At 58.2% G+C, this 16452-nt stretch overlaps 4 protein-coding genes across 4 annotated transcripts; 1 reads left to right on the top strand and 3 right to left on the bottom strand.

The window, feature by feature from the left end:
- Positions 1 to 4131: 4131 nt before the first annotated feature.
- Positions 4132 to 6564, top strand: PG986_013773 (family 94 glycoside hydrolase; the record flags this gene model as incomplete). Its single annotated transcript, XM_066849995.1, is given in 3 exon segments — positions 4132 to 4434; positions 4476 to 5332; positions 5346 to 6564. 3 exon segments carry the CDS (start codon positions 4132 to 4134, stop codon positions 6562 to 6564), a joined length of 2379 nt encoding a protein of 792 aa, XP_066694138.1.
- A 605-nt stretch (positions 6565 to 7169) lies between these two features.
- PG986_013772 (aromatic aminotransferase Aro8) lies at positions 7170 to 9069 on the bottom strand (the record flags this gene model as incomplete). Its single annotated transcript, XM_066849994.1, has 4 exons — positions 7170 to 7385; positions 7518 to 8710; positions 8798 to 8834; positions 8899 to 9069. The coding sequence occupies 4 exons, from the start codon at positions 9067 to 9069 to the stop codon at positions 7170 to 7172; spliced, it is 1617 nt and encodes a 538-aa protein (XP_066694137.1).
- Positions 9070 to 10179: 1110 nt separating this feature from the next.
- PG986_013771 (glycoside hydrolase family 16 protein) lies at positions 10180 to 11757 on the bottom strand (the record flags this gene model as incomplete). Its single annotated transcript, XM_066849993.1, has 3 exons — positions 10180 to 10542; positions 10676 to 11580; positions 11652 to 11757. 3 exons carry the CDS (start codon positions 11755 to 11757, stop codon positions 10180 to 10182), a joined length of 1374 nt encoding a protein of 457 aa, XP_066694136.1.
- Positions 11758 to 14001: 2244 nt separating this feature from the next.
- Positions 14002 to 16390, bottom strand: PG986_013770 (uncharacterized protein; the record flags this gene model as incomplete). Its single annotated transcript, XM_066849992.1, has 2 exons — positions 14002 to 15045; positions 15098 to 16390. 2 exons carry the CDS (start codon positions 16388 to 16390, stop codon positions 14002 to 14004), a joined length of 2337 nt encoding a protein of 778 aa, XP_066694135.1.
- Positions 16391 to 16452: the final 62 nt, after the last annotated feature.

Genomic DNA, 16452 nt, shown 5'->3' with positions numbered 1-16452 from the left:
GATGCGTGTGCTCTGCTCTGCGCGTGTGTTTGCTAGCAACGCGAGAGCGGAAATCGTTAGTCATGACGACGTGGTTCGGCGTTTCATCCAAATTGGTTTCCGTGCCCTCCCCCCCAATCATGCTTTTTCTTTTCTTTTCTTTTTTCAGTTGCTTGTGTGTGTGTGTGTGTGTGTGTGTGTGTGTGTGTGTGTGTGGCTGTCATTTGCGTGTCAGTCGTTTCTTTTCCTGGTCTTTCGGTCTGCCGGGTACCTAGATTATTTGATATTGACAACTCGGCTCCGCTTTGGATGTTCAAGAGCGTCAAAAAAAAAAAATGCCGTGACGTCATGTGGCCGCCCGGGCGCTTGTGTGACACGCCCAGGTGGGGGGGGCCGGTGTAATCTGTGAGACTGGCCCTTGTCGAAACTTGGTGAGCTGTCAATCAACTCAATTCACATCGAATGGTACACGTGCGTAGCTGAGCAGCCACGAAGGGTCGGGCAGAGAGAAGATCAGAAAGGTCAATTATGTAGAGAGGACCGGGCTGAGGTGGAACGTGACTGATTGATTGATTGAATCTGAACCGAACCTTGCATCCGATCCGACGCGGCCCAGGCGGCTTCTGACGGTTTAACCTGCCACTGACTGCGACGTTGCAGTCGCAACATGATGCGCGAGCTGATCCGCTCCCGCCGTGGATCGCCCGTGTCTGTTTTTGGAAACAGCTTTGGACGTAGATCGGTGCCAACTGGAAGCAGAATTCAATTGCATTCGTTATGATTGCGATCATCCTGTGAATCACGGCAATCACATCTCATCGCTCAAGATGCATCTGCTTCTGTGGTTCTGTCGGAGATTCCGCAAGTGGCCCGCGCATCTCCCCCTTGTGCGAGTGGCTTTCCGTTTCGAGCCAACCCTAGAAAATAACCCCTATCAAATTAGACCATGCAAACGAAGGTCAGAGAGGTCAGAATGTTTATGAACTTAAATATCATCCAGTTTTCGGGGGGTCGAAAAGTCAATATACGAGCTACCCCTATCCCAAGGGGCGTCCGGGGAAACGGGGCAGTGAGTGGCATACGAGGTCAAATAGGGGTAGCTCGTATGTCCTGTATGGCCCCAAAATAATTCGCTCTTTTCAAGTCTGGCCAAGGGTGGCTGGCAAGCTGGTTAGGATGACGGCAATGAGGCAGCGAGGTTTCCTGGAGCATTGTAGTTTTTTTTCGAAGCTGTCTTGCGTTGGATGACGGTCGTCAACGTACTGGAACATATGCCCATCGAAGGCTCTATTCACAGCGAATCTACATGTTCTATGTACCCAGCTATTTAACCAAACCGATGAATCGAGCTATTCGTACACTCTTCTCGTGGTTTGAACCCACTGCATCTCACTGCTCTCCTTGTCCAGCACGCTTAATAAAGGGGGTTGCTCTGCCGATCCACATCAGTAGGTATCGAGGTTGGACATGTGATGAGATACATGACCTTTAACACTCAAAGTAGGCGTCAAGAGCATCATATAATTGCATCAAGTGCTGAGAATATAAGTTCGGCGCGGTTGGCGACCCTGATGGATAATGTGGTGCCACATAACTCAGGGATAAACGGCATGCCTACACATCCACTTACACTCGCCAGGTTCCAGCGAGATCTCCTTGCCGTATTCGATATATATATATTCCAGGTTCACCGTTTCTACGACGCCTGGCGCGGTTCTTACTGGTTATATAGGAAACAGTGCATCCTCTACACTCTGTCTAGCTTGTTTTCCCGTAGACATACCCGGGTTTGGAGCCGCCTTCTCAGCCGACGTATCAACGACGGGCTCTCGAGCCGCCAAGATGAGCCGCCAGTCTACTATGTGAAACGGCTGAATCCCAGGTCGTACTACAAGGAGGGCGTACCAAGGTGTTTATGTAATAGTCACTTCCCAGGTATGGTGAGAAGAGCTATCGATAAGGCCTATTGTGCGTCACTTTTCGTTCTCTCTCTCTCTCTCTCTCTGAGTGCTTTTAGGCTGATCAGACTCCCCAAGGTGATTCTGCGTTGTAGTGGAAGCACCGGCGTTATGGAAGAGCGTACGCATTTCACATTACGTCGACGACTCAAGAGGGGGACGAAACTAAACATAGAGCATGGGGGAAAAAGGAGAACCGAATCGAACTCACTCGGCGGTACTTTGATGAAAACATAAGGAGACGTCCTGGGAATATGCGGACGTCTTTGTCGAAACCTGTCCCTCGTGGAGTTACGGCAATAGCCGCGCCCAATCCTCTCCATTTCACATGTGACCGTGACCGTGTACACCAGCTCAAATCTCGAGGTCTTTTCCGTATTCAGGAGGTCTTCCAGGAGGCATGTGGCCGTCGTAGGTGGCAGAACCCGACCGGTGTGGTGAGGAACGGCCGGCCAGTCCCCCTGATACTACAAACGGAGATTGAAACCCGCCAGCTTCGATAGTATCGTCTTTCGCCATCTCTGTGCAGCAACAGCACCTCTGGGCTCACCTCTTTCAGCTTCGCCGTCATCTGATGCCTAGATGAGGAGCTAAGTTGGGCGTAAGCTATGGGTAAAGCAGGTCGATCAACGGACCATAGGCTCGAAGCCTGAGTAAAGGGAACCAAAGCCGGTGGAAGGCTGAAAAGACCGAATCCAGTTATAGGTTGGTTAATGATGAACATACGACTGGTCTCACAGTGGTGTGTTGAGCTGTAATGTTCCTCATCGAGTGCGCTTAACAACCTGTGAGCAGGCAGAAAGTTTGCGATGCAAGAGGCTAGTGAGAAGGTAGTGCAAGAACGAAGCCTTATACAGTCAGTTAGGACACTTCGCGATCATAGGGGAATTTTCAAAGCCCGGTCAACTGAAGTTTGCAGCATTTGTTTGGTATTGGACAGGAGTCTACGGCAAATGACATTTGTTGAAGGCAGGCCGAGCGAGTATTCATCATTGCACAATCTATGCAGCCAAGTTCTTGTTAACAATTATATGTATCAACCCTCCGTATATGGTGTCAAATAAATACCGCCTCTGCCCAGCCCGCCACGTACCCATTACGCGCCAGAGTACATCGCCGTCTCGGCGCAAAAGTGATTTTCCTACTACAACGAATGGCCACTACACCCATCGGTCGGTATCATCCTCCTAGTATTGGCACACAGAGGCGCCCCGGAAAGGGAGGAAACGTCGTAATACACTGGATAATTCCATGTACCATCCATGTCATGACGCTGAGAATACGGCCCTTGCTGATGCCGAGCTCAACCGCCTGGTCCGCCACATGCGCTTCCAGACTTTCCGATCTGGGCCTGCGAAGGGATTTCACAGCATTCTCGGAACAGTGCCCTGTTCGTGAACAGGGAACGGACATCCCCTAGGTTAGATGACGATGCTTTGTCACCTACTGACAATGGTGGACAGGAAGATCCTTTGCGAAAGAAAAATCAAGGAGACGATTGTGCAATTATATCGTTTTTGCTGAATTGGACATCACATTGCGGCATAATCGTTTCGGGCATCCTCCCGAAGCCGAGCATCCTGCTCGCAGCGCCAAGCATGCAGGAAGAGCCTCCCTTGGGCTTGGCATGCTCGGCAAGGGAGTTCGGCGACGCAGTATCGAGGTCTCCCAGCCGAGAATCCCCCTTTCCGAGGAGTGAACAGCACAGTGAGAAGGGAAAAAAGCTGATAAACCGCCATCAATTGGACGGGTCTTGCCGGGATGGCATGTGACCACACGATGCGGTTGGTTTTGTTCTGCCCGTTCTGTCAAAAAGCTGCAACGTGGTTCCTGCTGACAGGGTAGATCCACCGAAAAGACATCGTGACGCCAACCCGGCTCCCGAAGATGCGGAATGACCCAGCCGGTCAAACCGGGCCGCCGCTCCTTTAGCCTGAAGTCCGGCTCCGAAAACCACGAGAAGATGGAACGACATCTGATCGATTCCCTCTTTTAATAATCCCCTTTTTCTTGGGCCCTCGATTCATTATTAGCTCCCCGTTTTATACTCTCCAAGCCGCGGTTCAGAACGCTGGACCCGAGTCATTAACAGCGCGCAAGTCTCTCGCCCACGCCATCGTCCCCGAATCTAGACGAGCATCACGGGAAGCCCACCCTCCCGTTGCCGTGAGTGGCCCAAAACCCGCAAACAGCCATGGCGCCCCCTCTGCTAGGCCCGACCGAGGACGGGAGCCGGTACGAGCTGTACAGCCCGACGGCGCTGCCGAAGGCGGGCGGCTTCCTGTGGAACCAGCGGATGATGATCCAAATGACGTGCCGCGGCTACGCCGTGGCCCAGTTCATGCAGCCCGAGCCGGCCAAGTACGCGCACGCGCCCAACCTCGAGGCCAGGACCTTCATGCAGCCCGAGCAGGCCTACTACGCGCACCACCCGGGCCGCTTCGTCTACGTCAAGGACGAGGAGAGCGGCGACCTGTTCTCGGCCCCCTACGAGCCCGTGCGCGCGCCCTCGACGACTACGTCTTCTCCGCCGGCAAGGCCGACCTCGCCTGGAAGGCCGAGTGCCGCGGCCTCCGCGTCGAGATGACGCTGGTGATCCCCACGCACGACGTCGCCGAGCTGTGGCGCGTGCGCGTCGTCAACACGTCGCGCCGGCCGCGAAGGGTCAGCGTCTACCCCTACTTCACCATCGGCTACATGTCGTGGATGAACCAGGGCGCCGTCTACCGCGAGGACCTGGGCGGGATCGTGGGCACGAGCATCACCCCGTACCAGAAGGCGCCCGACTACTTCAAGAACAAGCTGCTCAAGGACAAGACGTACCTCCTGTGCGAGACGCCGCCCGACGCCTGGGAGGCGATGCAGGAGGCCTTTGAGGGCGAGGGCGGCCTGCACAACCCCAGCGCCGTCCAGGAGCCGCTGCTCCAGAAGAGCGATGCCCTGTACGAGACGCCCGTAGCCGCTGTGCAGTACCAGGGCGTGGAGCTGGCGCCCGACGAGCAGGAGGAGTACCGGTTCCTCTTCGGCCCCGCGCTCGACGACGCCGAGATCCGGGCCATGAAGGCCAAGTACCTGAGCGCCGCGGGGTTCGCCCGGACCGCGGCCGACTACGCCGCCTACATCGAGGCCGGCAGCGGGTGCCTGCGCGTCGCGACGCCCGACGCGCAGCTCGACAACCTCGTGAACCACTGGCTGCCGCGGCAGGGCTACTACCACGGCGACGTGAACCGGCTGACGACGGACCCGCAGACGCGCAACTACCTGCAGGACAACATGGGCATGAGCTACATCCGGCCCGGCGTGGCGCGGCGGGCGTTCGTGACGGCGCTGTCCCAGCAGGAGAAGTCGGGCGCCATGCCCGACGGCATCATCCTGGTCGAGGGCGCCGAGCTCAAGTACATCAACCAGGTCCCGCACACGGACCACTGCGTCTGGCTGCCCGTCGCCCTCGACATCTACCTGGCCGAGACGGGCGACTGGGCCCCTGCTCGACGAGCCGATTCCCGACGGCCACGGCGCGACGTACACGGCCTTCGCGCGCTTCTCGCGCGCCATGGACTGGCTGCTCTCGGACGCCGCGCGCGACGGCCGGGGGCTGCACTACATCGCGCAGGGCGACTGGTGCGACCCCATGAACATGGCGGGCTGGAAGGGCAAGGGCGTCTCCGGCTGGCTGACGGTCGCGACCGGCTACGCCCTGAACCTCTGGGCCGACGTGTGCGCGCGGCACCGCTCCGCCGCCCCGGCCCTCGCCCAGCGCTACCGCGACGGCGCCGCCGACGTGAACCGGGCCGCGAACGCGCACTTCTGGGACGGGTCCTGGTTCGCGCGCGGCATCACCGACGACGGCGCCCCCTTCGGCGTGCAGGACGACCGCGAGGGCCGGCTCTGGCTCAACCCGCAGGCGTGGGCGCTGCTGGGCGGGGCCGCGGCGACGCGCGAGCAGCGGCGCGCGATGATGGAGCAGGTCGAGGCGCAGCTGGGCACGCCGTACGGCCTCGTCATGTTCGCGCCGCCCTACACGGCCATGCGCGAGGACGTCGGGCGCGTGACGCAGAAGTACCCGGGCCAGGGCGAGAACGGGTCCGTCTACAACCACGCGGCCGTATTCTACATCTACAGCCTGTACGCCCTGGGCGGCCGTGATGATGGCGCATCCGCCGCGACGAAGGAGGAAAAGCAGGAGATCGCCGACCGGGCGTACCGCTACCTCCGCCAGATGATCCCCGGCCCCGACGAGGCCGACTACCGGCAGCGCGGCCAGATGCCCGTCTACATCCCCAACTACTACCGGGGCGGGTGGCGCGAGCTGCCGCGGACGGCGGGGCGGTCGAGCCAGCTCTTCAACACGGGGACCGTGTCGTGGGTGTACCGGTGCTTCATCGAGGGCCTCTGCGGCCTGCGCGGCGACCCCGACGGCCTGCGGGTCCGCCCGCAGCTGCCCTCGCACTGGGACCACGTCAAGGTCGAGCGCAAGTTCCGCGGCGCCGTCTTCCACGTCGAGATCCGTCGGTCGCCCGACGTCCGGGAGGTGACGGTCGAGCACGAGGGCAAGGTCCTGCCCGAGGCCAGGTTCACGGGCCTTGAGGCGGGTAAGACGTACCAGCTGTCTGTGACTGTGCCGTAGGAGGCGAGTGAGCTGGAGTGACTGGAGGGCTGTATATTGTTTCGGTAGATGGATGTGTCGCCGTATGTATTCCCCAGTTGTCCTCGAACTAGAGTTCCATAGATTGAACGCCCACTTAGTTGGGTCCTAACACTCCTTGACCAGGCTCTGGCTCATGCCTGAATTCAATGCCACCAACAGAAGATGGTTAGGTTTACCTTGCGTGTTTGACTTGGGGGCGTAATTGACCATACGAGGTTTCATCGAGGTCTAGGTTGGTATATAGACTAGCATTGAATGTCTCCCTAATACAATACTAAGCCGCCCTGTGCTCATTATCCAGCAAAGAAGCAAATGCAATCGCCGTACTGTATACATGATCCAAACCAGACGCACCCGATACTCGACCACGCGTCAGTCTAGTCTCCAGCCTGAGTGATCTGCTTCGATCCTGATGTATACAGAGACCGCCCGATCGTCCGTAGAAGACCGAGGTAGCTCTCAAGTGCGAACCCCCATCAACGCCGAGGTTCAACGATCATACCACCAACCCCGTATCATCCATTGCTACCCCGCCCCCCCCTTCTCAAATCCCGAAACTCCCCCGCACCGCGTCCCCAAACCGCTCAATCGCCACCGCCATCTGCTCCTCCGACGCCGCCGCGTACGTCGTGCGGAAGAACAGCCCCCGACAGCGGCCGGTCGTGCTCGGCCCGGAACCAGGACCCCCGGCACGCCAGCACCCCCCGCTCGATGCACGAGTCGAAGATCTCCTCCTCGAGCTCCAGCAGGCTCTTGTCCGACGCGTGCGGGTGGCGCGTGTGGTCGACCTTGAGCCACAACTGGATTCGAGGAGAGGTATCGTCAGCAACTGCCTCCGTGATGTAGGGGATGGAATGTAAGGGAAGAACGTGGTAGAGAAAAGGGAGGAAAACTCACAAACATCCCGCCTTCGGCGGCGCCCAAGAAACCACCTCCCCCGGCAAAAACCTCTCACAAGCCCCCAGAATCGCGTCCCGCCTTCCAGCATACTCGTCCCGCAGATGCATGAGCCAGCGCAGGTACCCGTCGTGCCCCCACTCCTCGTCCAGCAGCTTGTACAGGACCGCCTGGCTGAAGCCCGAGGGCCCCTGGCTGCAGCACTCGGCGTGCCGGATGTAGCGCTCGATGACCTGCTCGCTGCCCGTGACCCAGCCGACGCGCGAGCCGGGGACCACGACCTTGCTGAACGAGTCATGCCGCAGCACGCGGCCGTCCGTGTCCATGCTCAGCAGGCTCGGGATGAGCGTGCGCATAAAGGCCTCCACGTCGGCGTCGCCGTTGCTGCCGTTGACAGATTCGCCATGGGGCTTCGTTGCGGTGGTTGTGGTGGATGATGATTGTGCTGTAGTATCGCTCTTACCACTACCCCCCTCTTGGTACGGCTGCATCTGCAAAAAGTAGTACGGCTCATCCTCAAAGATGAACACATCATGCTTCTGGCAGACCCGATACACCTCCCTCCTCCGCTCCTCACTCTGCGTCGCCCCCGTCGGGTTCTGGCCCGAGGGCACCGTATACAGCACCCGCGGCCGGCGCGCCCCGCCGCGGGCCTCCTCGTCCCAGCCCGTCAGCAGCTCGTCCATCTTGTCCGGCAGCAGCCCCTGCTCGTCCATGGGGATCCCGAACACGCGCAGCCCCAGCGGCGCCGCCGTCTCGAGCGCCGTGCTGAAGCTGTACTCCTCGGTCAGGATCCCGTCGCCGCGCGCCCGGTCCCCGAACATGCGGTACGCCGCCTCGAGGCTGCCGGTGCTGCCGATGGTCAGCGCGCAGCGCCAGTCCGCGATGGCCGGGTCGTGCACGAGCTCCGTGTGCTCCGTGACCCAGCGCAGCAGCTGCGCGGAGCCGATGGACTGGCCGTAGTTGAGGGCGATGGACAGGTCCAGCACGCCCTCCCCGACGCCGTCGCGCACGTCGTGCTTGCCGATCGTCACCTCCTTGAGGTCGCTCGCGTGCTGGCTGAATTTGTTCGCCGGGGTGGGCACCTGCATGCTCAGCGACTCGAAGGGGAAGTTGTCCGAGGAGGGCAGGCCGCCGCCCAGCGAGACCAGGCCGGGCTTCTTGAGGTGCTTGGCGGCCTGCTTGAGCACGCAGGGCTTCCGCGCGGCCGACTCGGGGCTCAAGAGGTCTGGGACACCAAGTCAGACACTACATACTCCAAACATCCCAACATCCGATGGGGCAAGGGCGTTGCATTGCTCCATCATCAACTTACGATCCCATCGTTTTGCCAGAGGTTTCTTGAATGATTGCTAGTGGCAATTTGTCAGCATATATGTATGCACGAAGCATTGGGGTCGGGTGCTAGCTACTTACTGGCGCCTTGAACATGTCGCTGTCCGAGTAGGACGCGGTCGGAGCATCCAGCTTGCCGGCCTTGGCCCGACGGGTCCTTATGCCCTCGAGCGTGAGCGGCTCCGGGGCCTGCCTGCCGATATGGACATCCTCGGCGACCAAGCCGAGGCCTCCCACATTGGTCGGAGCCATGTTTCTCAGATACGTGGAGAAGGGTCGAGTCGTAGTTGCAGTGCGTCTTCGTCGTATCGTCTTCCTCCCATCCACAGCAGCAACAGCAAGAGGCAATCTCGTGAGGAGGGTGGCGTTAGCAGTAGCAGATGTCGTTGGTGTTGTAGTAGGAGTAGGAGCAGCAGTAGTTATTGTTGTTCGTGGCGGCGTTATTAGTACGGCTGGAATTCCAGGTGTCAGTGCTCCCCAGGAATGACGAATCCGGCAACGGACGAGGGCCATGACTGGAGCGAGTGGTGGTGAGCGCGGCCCACCTCGCTAGATATGAAATAATCCAATAGGACCCTCCTCGAGCAAGATAGCAGGCGTGCTAGGCGTGGTCTTGAACTCTAACCCGAGGAAAGCGCACGCCGCGACCCGATTCTAGCGCCGTATCAATGTATTCATTACCAAATCCCAACCAACAAGACAGAGTGTGGGAGGAGACTGGCGGTCGCCAAAGTACTGAAAAGTACTGATTGGAAGGTCACGAGCTGATGTCGTCCTACAGGCGATCCCCGGTCTGTGCCCAATGGGCGAATGGAACCCCGTACTGGAGCGCGGAATGCGATAACGAGCAGGCGGGCATCCGCTGATAAGCGGCCCTAGCCAGGCCGCCGACTCGACCGGTCCCGCCCATCCTTAGGCTAGGCCGTACCTAATCAGCAAAATCCGGGGTAGTAAAGGGCGTGGATGACTTGTCGGACAAGCCTGTCATTGGCTGCCCCTATCAGGCTATCAGGGGCTCGCTATCAGCTGGCTGCAATTTCTATGCAAGTCACGATTCCGACGCCGGCATGGATGGTCTGAAAATTGCAGGGTTGGGCCGCCATCCGTGCGCCATATCTTCGCTCGTATTATGTTCTGTTCATCCAACGACTCCCACTGCTATTAATCCAATGCTCATCCAGTACAGTAGCACTCTTTGCCTGTTGAGGCACACTATTCTATATGCTTTTCCTGTCTATCATATCGTAGCATCGTGTCGTTGCATTCATCCAATCTATTGACGAGATGATGCTGAACCCAAGCGCCAGTACGCCGTATCCCGCTGTTAAATGCAATTAAATCAATCCACCACTATACTCTTTCCTACAGGGCGAGGAGACCCGCCAAAATAGGTATCCAAAGCACTGCAGAGCCAACCACATCCTTGCAAGTCTGAGCTGGTGCAGCAGCATTGTCGCTGGCCCCAAGGTCAACAACTTTGCTGCCGGCCAGCGCCGCGGACGGGGATGCTCCGGGCGCCTGGGTGGGAGCCGCCGTGGGCATCACCAGCGAGCCTTTCGAATCGTAGCTCTTAGCCATGGTCGAAAACCCCGCCGGCACCGTCATGGTCGTCAGGAAGCCCTGGTCGTTGTACGTCGTCAAAAGCTCAACTCCACTAGCAGATGGAGCTGAAGGCGAGGGTGGCGACGCTGAAGGCAGCGGCGATAACAAGGGCGAAGTTAGGGCCTTAAAAAGGGGGGTTCGTTGTTAGCATATTGCTTTCCTGCATAGCTAGCCGCTTAAGAAGGGGACTTCAAAGCGCTAAACCAAGCATTCCATAGTTTGGGAGGGGGTTCGCGGAATCTGTAAACGTACTTACTGTGGCCGAACTTGACGGTACGACCTTTCCAGATGGAGTCATTCTCCAGCCCTCGGGCACATCGTAGGATCCAGTGTAGGCGGGGGTGCTGGTGCCCTTGCCAATGCCACCAGCTGGCACGGTGGGCGAGCCTCCTGTGGGGGAGGCAGCAACCGCATTGGTGGTCAGGGCTCCGGCACCGCCTTGGTTTCCGTATACCTTGCCGCCCTCGGCTTGAATGGTCTCCCACTTGCCCGACGTGTCGCCGTACTTGTACGACTTGCCGGTGCTGTAGTCGGTGACGGAGATGCTCCTGATGTACATGCTGAACGGCCCCTTGGAGTAGTCGGTAGGCCCACGAGCCCAGCCAATGGTACCCTCGGGATTGCTGGGATCGCCACCGGCCCAGGCGCCGAATTTGATCTGCATAGGCGACTGGGGATACTGGCCCGCTTCCGCCTCATCGTATTTCATCTCGCGCACGACGGTGCTTCCGACCGTCCACACGATGCGGTTGGGATCCCAATCCACCACGTATTTTATGAACTCGGCCTGGTTGTTCTTGGCCGGGTTGAACTGGCCGCGGTTGTAGGAGCCCGTTATTCCCTTTCCGAAGTAGTTGGTCTGCACCTCGTAGTCGTCGGACCCCAGCCACTCCATGTCGATCTCGTCGAGGTCGTCGGACTGCAGGACCATGGAGGAAACGATACCGGCGCCGGGGGCGGCCTTCATGTAGAACTCGACGCGTCCGAACATGATGTAGAAGATGGAGCTCAACTGGGGCGCATCGCCGGATTTCGAGACGGTGAACTTGGCGCCTTCCGAGTCGTACGTAGGGGCGCCGCCGGAGGGCACAAAGGCGTCGACTGCCCCCTTGGTGAAATCAACGTTGATTTTCATGCCCAGGGCCGGGTTGGGTTTGCATGCTGAGACAACCTGTCAGTACCGGAGGTCTGTGGGTTGCATTCGTGTGGAAACCAAGAGTGCGGCAACCTACTTTGCTGGGTGGGATTGCAATTCGACCATGTCTGAGCGGTCGCCTGACTTGTGAACAGAGCAGCAGCCGTCAGGGCTGATACTGCTTTTTGTGTCGTGAAGAACATGTTGGCGAAAAGGGATGATATATGTCCAAGAAAGCAAAAAAGATAGATACAGAGAAGAAAATGGCAGCCCAAAAATGGTGTGCCTGCAGAACCAGTTCGCTTCTGCAAAAAGCAATTGGGGGGGGTAAGGTATGGTTGGGTATGTACACCGGACCGGAGTCTGCCGTACGCGATGATTGACCCTTGGTCTTGGATCAACACTGTCGGTATGCACGTAGATTGGCGGAGTTGGTGTAGGTTTATTTGTCTAGCAATGAGGAGGGAGTACAAAAAACGAAAACGGAAAGAAAAAGGGCTTATCGAGTCCCTCGAGTCTATTAGAAGACCATGGTGGATGGGAGGGCAAGCGAGAAAAAAAAACAGGGTGACCTACCGTACTCCAGATGCCAGCCACCAGAATTCATGAGGCATCATCGTCATACGGGTCCCAGTCCCACGGCGCGCGCCCAAGCTCTTGGAACGGGCCACGGAACTGGGACGGAAGCTACCTTAGGCTTGCCTGTCCGATCAAGAAAAAAAGCCAGTGGAGAAGCAAGCGAGTGCGGTTTGATTGCAAGGGCGTCATCAAGTGTCTTGGTGTGCATTGTGAAATTGCCCATCCAAGTCTCACCACGTAGCGATCGTATCGACTGCGATGATGCGATGCAAAAAAATGGTCGCAGTAGCGGTGCTTTTGTTTGTCCAAGCAAGAAAGTCGGTGGTTGGCAAGTCAATTGGCGTCCCATCCCGGGCCCCATCCTGCCATTCCTGGGGTGCAAGTGGGGTCGGAAGCGCCAAAAACGTTTGTGAGTGGTGGCTGGCAGGCAGCTTCAGCAGGGATCAAGACAGGCCCCAAGGAGGCGCTAACGACCTTCCGTTGCCGTTCCCCGAGGACAGGAACCGACCTACTTATACGTGAAAAGGCAAATCCGCAGCGTGGCTGGCTGTTTTGGCTGGCGTTTTACGTGGCTGCTGTTGCACCGTTGCACCTCTCTGTAAGCACGCACAACGAACTCGACGCTGCTTGCCGTTTTCCCCCTGTGGGCTTCCCGCTCAACGCATATGCACATGCACGATGCCGCGGTGGGTATATAGGGGACTCGAGGAAGCGCGTCTTCTCCTGCCAGATCATGGGGATCGCATGTCGATCATGGCTGGGTCTGCGAATGATAGCGTCGTTCCTGGCTAGCCCCCGGGCCATCGCTCGATAGTATAAGTAGTAGTAGCTGAGTCCTCCGTAGCTTCTGAGCAAAAAGCTTGAAAGATGAACACTCAACGCTAGCTACGACACGTTAAGCTAGGAGTTGACAACGCCCTCTGTTTTTGTCCTTGACCGGGCAACGGCTCGATTCGAATCGTACATGTGTTCCTGTCTCGGTACCTCGACGAAGGTGGCTGTCCACTCGTCACACAAGGGGCGCAAAGGGCTGAACACAGCCGGCGGCACGATGCCAAATGTCTCGGAACGTTGTGTGCCACGTGCTACGACGCCCACGTTTGCTTGACCCGGAGCAAACCCCATTGAGGGCTACTGGCTACGGTTCACTGTATGCGGGAATACCTTCACGAAACACCTGGGACCCAGCCCGCGCGCTTGTGTCAGCCAATTTGTACGCGGGGTTGTGGTCTTGGCGAGCAGTGAAGTATTCGCGAAGTCTACGTAGAGTAGAGGAGGGTATCCAGATAATCTTACGCGGCTCTTTTGGCACTATCTGGGATTTTGATCTGAACGGATCCTAGCTTAGACGCCATGGACACGCGGGGCTGGTCTCCTAATCGTCAAAGCGCAACGAGCACAGAACACGAGTGTCACGTACGCAGGTATTTTGGGGGCATTTCAAATACTACATCAATCATGTCAAAGACGATGGCAGCACAAGTAAACAAGAGCAGACAGAGTCAGATGTGTGTAAGTTGGGAAATCAAGTAACCTCAATTTTTATCAGCAAAATACGATGTGCTTTTCGTTCGGCGTTACTCCGATGGGTATAGACCATGACAGGACGACAGACATTAAAGGTAAGAAGTACAGCAGAAAAACACAACCAGCCATGAGCCGTCCGTCCCTCATCATGAAAACAGAAAAAAACAGAAAAAACCAGTTGCTTAGATCGAATCTCCATGCAGATTGTCATGATGCGTCATCATCTCGTCGTACGTGGGGGGCGGTGGATGTGGGTGAGTGAGTGACAGAGTGAGAGAGTGTGTGAGGGTATAAGATGAGGGGGGATGGAGGAGAGTCGTTAAGTTCGTCGGGCATCATCATCACGCGGCAGCCTCAACTGCGGCGGGCGCGGCCTCGGTCTTGTGATCGGGCTCGCTCGTAGGCGTCGATGAGCCGGCCGCCTTCTCCTTGAGGGCCTTGAGCTCCCGGCTCAAGCTTTCGACCTTCTCCAGAGCTTCCCTCTTCTCCGCCTCGACCTTCTCTACGGCCTCCTTCTTCTCGGCCTCAGCCTGCTCCTTCTCGGCCTTGGCCTTCTGGGCAGCGTTCTTCTGGTTGGCAACGGCCTTCTCGACCATCTCCTTCTTGTCAGAGAAGGCCTTGTCGGCGATCTCCTTCTTCTCAGCCTCAAGCTTCTCAAGGGCCTCCTTTTGCTCAGCAGTAGCCTTCTCGACAGCCTCAGCCTTCTCAGACTCAGCCTTCGCAACAGCCTCGGCCTTCTCAGCCTCGAGCTTCTCGAGGGCCTCCTTCTGCTCAGCGGTAGCCTTCTCGACGGCCTCAGCCTTCTCAGACTCGGCCTTCGCAACAGCCTCGGCCTTCTCGGCCTCAGCCTTGGCGAGGGCCTCCTTGTGCTCGGCAGTGGCCTTCTCGAGGGCGTCCTCCTTGTCAGCAGTAGCCTTCTCCAGGTTGGCCTCGGCCTCCTTCAGCTTAGCGCTGAGCTCGGCGGAAGCCTCCTCCTTGTTGACGTTGGCGGCCTCAAGCTCGGCGAGTCTGGACTCGAGAGCCTGCTTCTCCACCACTTGCACCTCGAGGGCGGCGACCTTGGACTCGATGGTCTGCTTCTCGGACTCAAGCTTCTCAAGAGAAGACTCCGACTCCTGCAGCTTAGCCTTGAGAGCAGAGTGGGCCTCGTCCTTGCTGGAGCTCTCCGACTCGAGCTCGGCGATCTTGGACTCGACAGCCTTCTTCTCGCCCTCGAGCTTCTCCAGGGCAGACTCCGACTCCTCCAGCTTGGCCTTCAGAGCAGACTGGGCCTCATCCTTGTTGCTATTCTCGGACTGGTACTCAGCCAGCTTGGCCTCAAGGTCAGAGACCTTGGAGGCCTGCGACTCGAGTTCGGCAATCTTGGCCTCGATGTCCTTCTTCTCCTGATGATGCAGTTAGTACAAGAAATGTTGCAAATGGGTCAAGTGTGCTTACTGTCTCGGCAATTGCCAGTTGCTCCTTGGTCTCGGCAGTCTCGCTCTTGGCCTCGTCAACCAGCTTCTGGAGCTCGGCAGTCTTGGCATCGAGAGACCCTTGCAGAGTCTTGAGCTCTTCCTTGGTCTCGTTGATCTTGGCCTCAGCCACAGACTTGAACTTCTTGATGTCCTCTTCGTGGGAAGACTCGGCCTCCTCCAGCTCCTCCTTGGCCTCGGCGGCTTCGCGCTGAGCCTCCTCGGAGCGCTTCTTGAGTTCTTCAAGCTGCTGTCGCAGGGTCTCTGTCTCGCCTTGGGCAGCCTCGTTCGTGTTCTGAGACTCGGCGACCTCGGCCTTGACCTTCTCCAGCTCAGCCTTGGCAGCCTCCTGGGCGGCCTGGGAGGCCTCGACCTCCTTCTGGTACTTGGCCAGGTCGGCACGGAGCTTCTCGAGCTCCTCCTCGAGCGAGCTGCTCTTGTCGTGGGCGTCAGCGGCCTCCTTCTTGGCAGCCTCGACGTCCTGGGCGAGAGCCTCGTGCTTCTGCTGCCACTCCGCGACGGCCTTCTGGGCAGCCTCGGAGTCCGACTTCAGCTGGTCGTGTTCCTGTTGCAAGCTGTTGAGCTTCTCCTGGGCCTCGGCCAGGTCCTTCTTGGCCGTGGCCAAAGCCTCCTCCGACTGCTTGGATGTCTCATCGGTAGCTCCCTGCAGGGATGCGATCTTCTCCTGCGACTCGGCAACGCTCTTCTTTTGCTCCTCCAAAGCGGATGTTAAGGAGGCAAGCTGCTCGGCGAGCTTGCTGTTCTCCTCCTGGAGGGCGTGGTACTTCTCCTCGGAAGCGGTGAACTTCTGGTTCACGCTGGAGAGCTCCTCGTTCAAGGAAGCCTCGAGAGAGAGGCGCTGCTCCTTGGCGTCGGCGAGCTCCTGCTTGGTGGCCTCGAGCTCGGCGAGGGCGGTCTGCTTGGCGGACTCGAGGGTGCTGAGCTTCTCCTCGAGCTCGGCGATCTGGGCCTTGGTGGTGACGAGCTCCTGGGCGCGGGAGGCGTTGGCCTCCTCGGCGTCGGTGCTGGAGCCGGCGTTGCTCAGCTCGGACTGGAGCTTCTCAATCTGCTGTTTGCTCTCGGACTCGAGGGACTCGATCTTCTTTTGTAAAGACTCGATCTGGTCTGTAAGGGTCTCGCATTCATCCTCCTTGGCGGTGAGGGCCTTCTTACGGGCATTGATAGCCTCATCGCGCTCGGTGATGCCCTTCAGAAGAGCGGCCTTCTCCTGCTCGGTCAGGCCACCCTTGGCGAAACTGGAGAGCACGTTACCCATTGTATTGGACTGTGTGTGAAGTGGGGTGTGCAACTACTGGGAAAATTGCTGAGGGGAGGGGG

The sequence above is a fragment of the Apiospora aurea genome (genome assembly GCF_038362705.1).
Source record: "Apiospora aurea strain CBS 24483 chromosome Unknown utg000009l_segment0_segment0, whole genome shotgun sequence".
NCBI lineage: Eukaryota > Fungi > Ascomycota > Sordariomycetes > Amphisphaeriales > Apiosporaceae > Apiospora > Apiospora aurea.
Note: the sequence above shows the minus strand (reverse complement) of the source record. Positions and strands in the feature narration are given on the sequence as shown.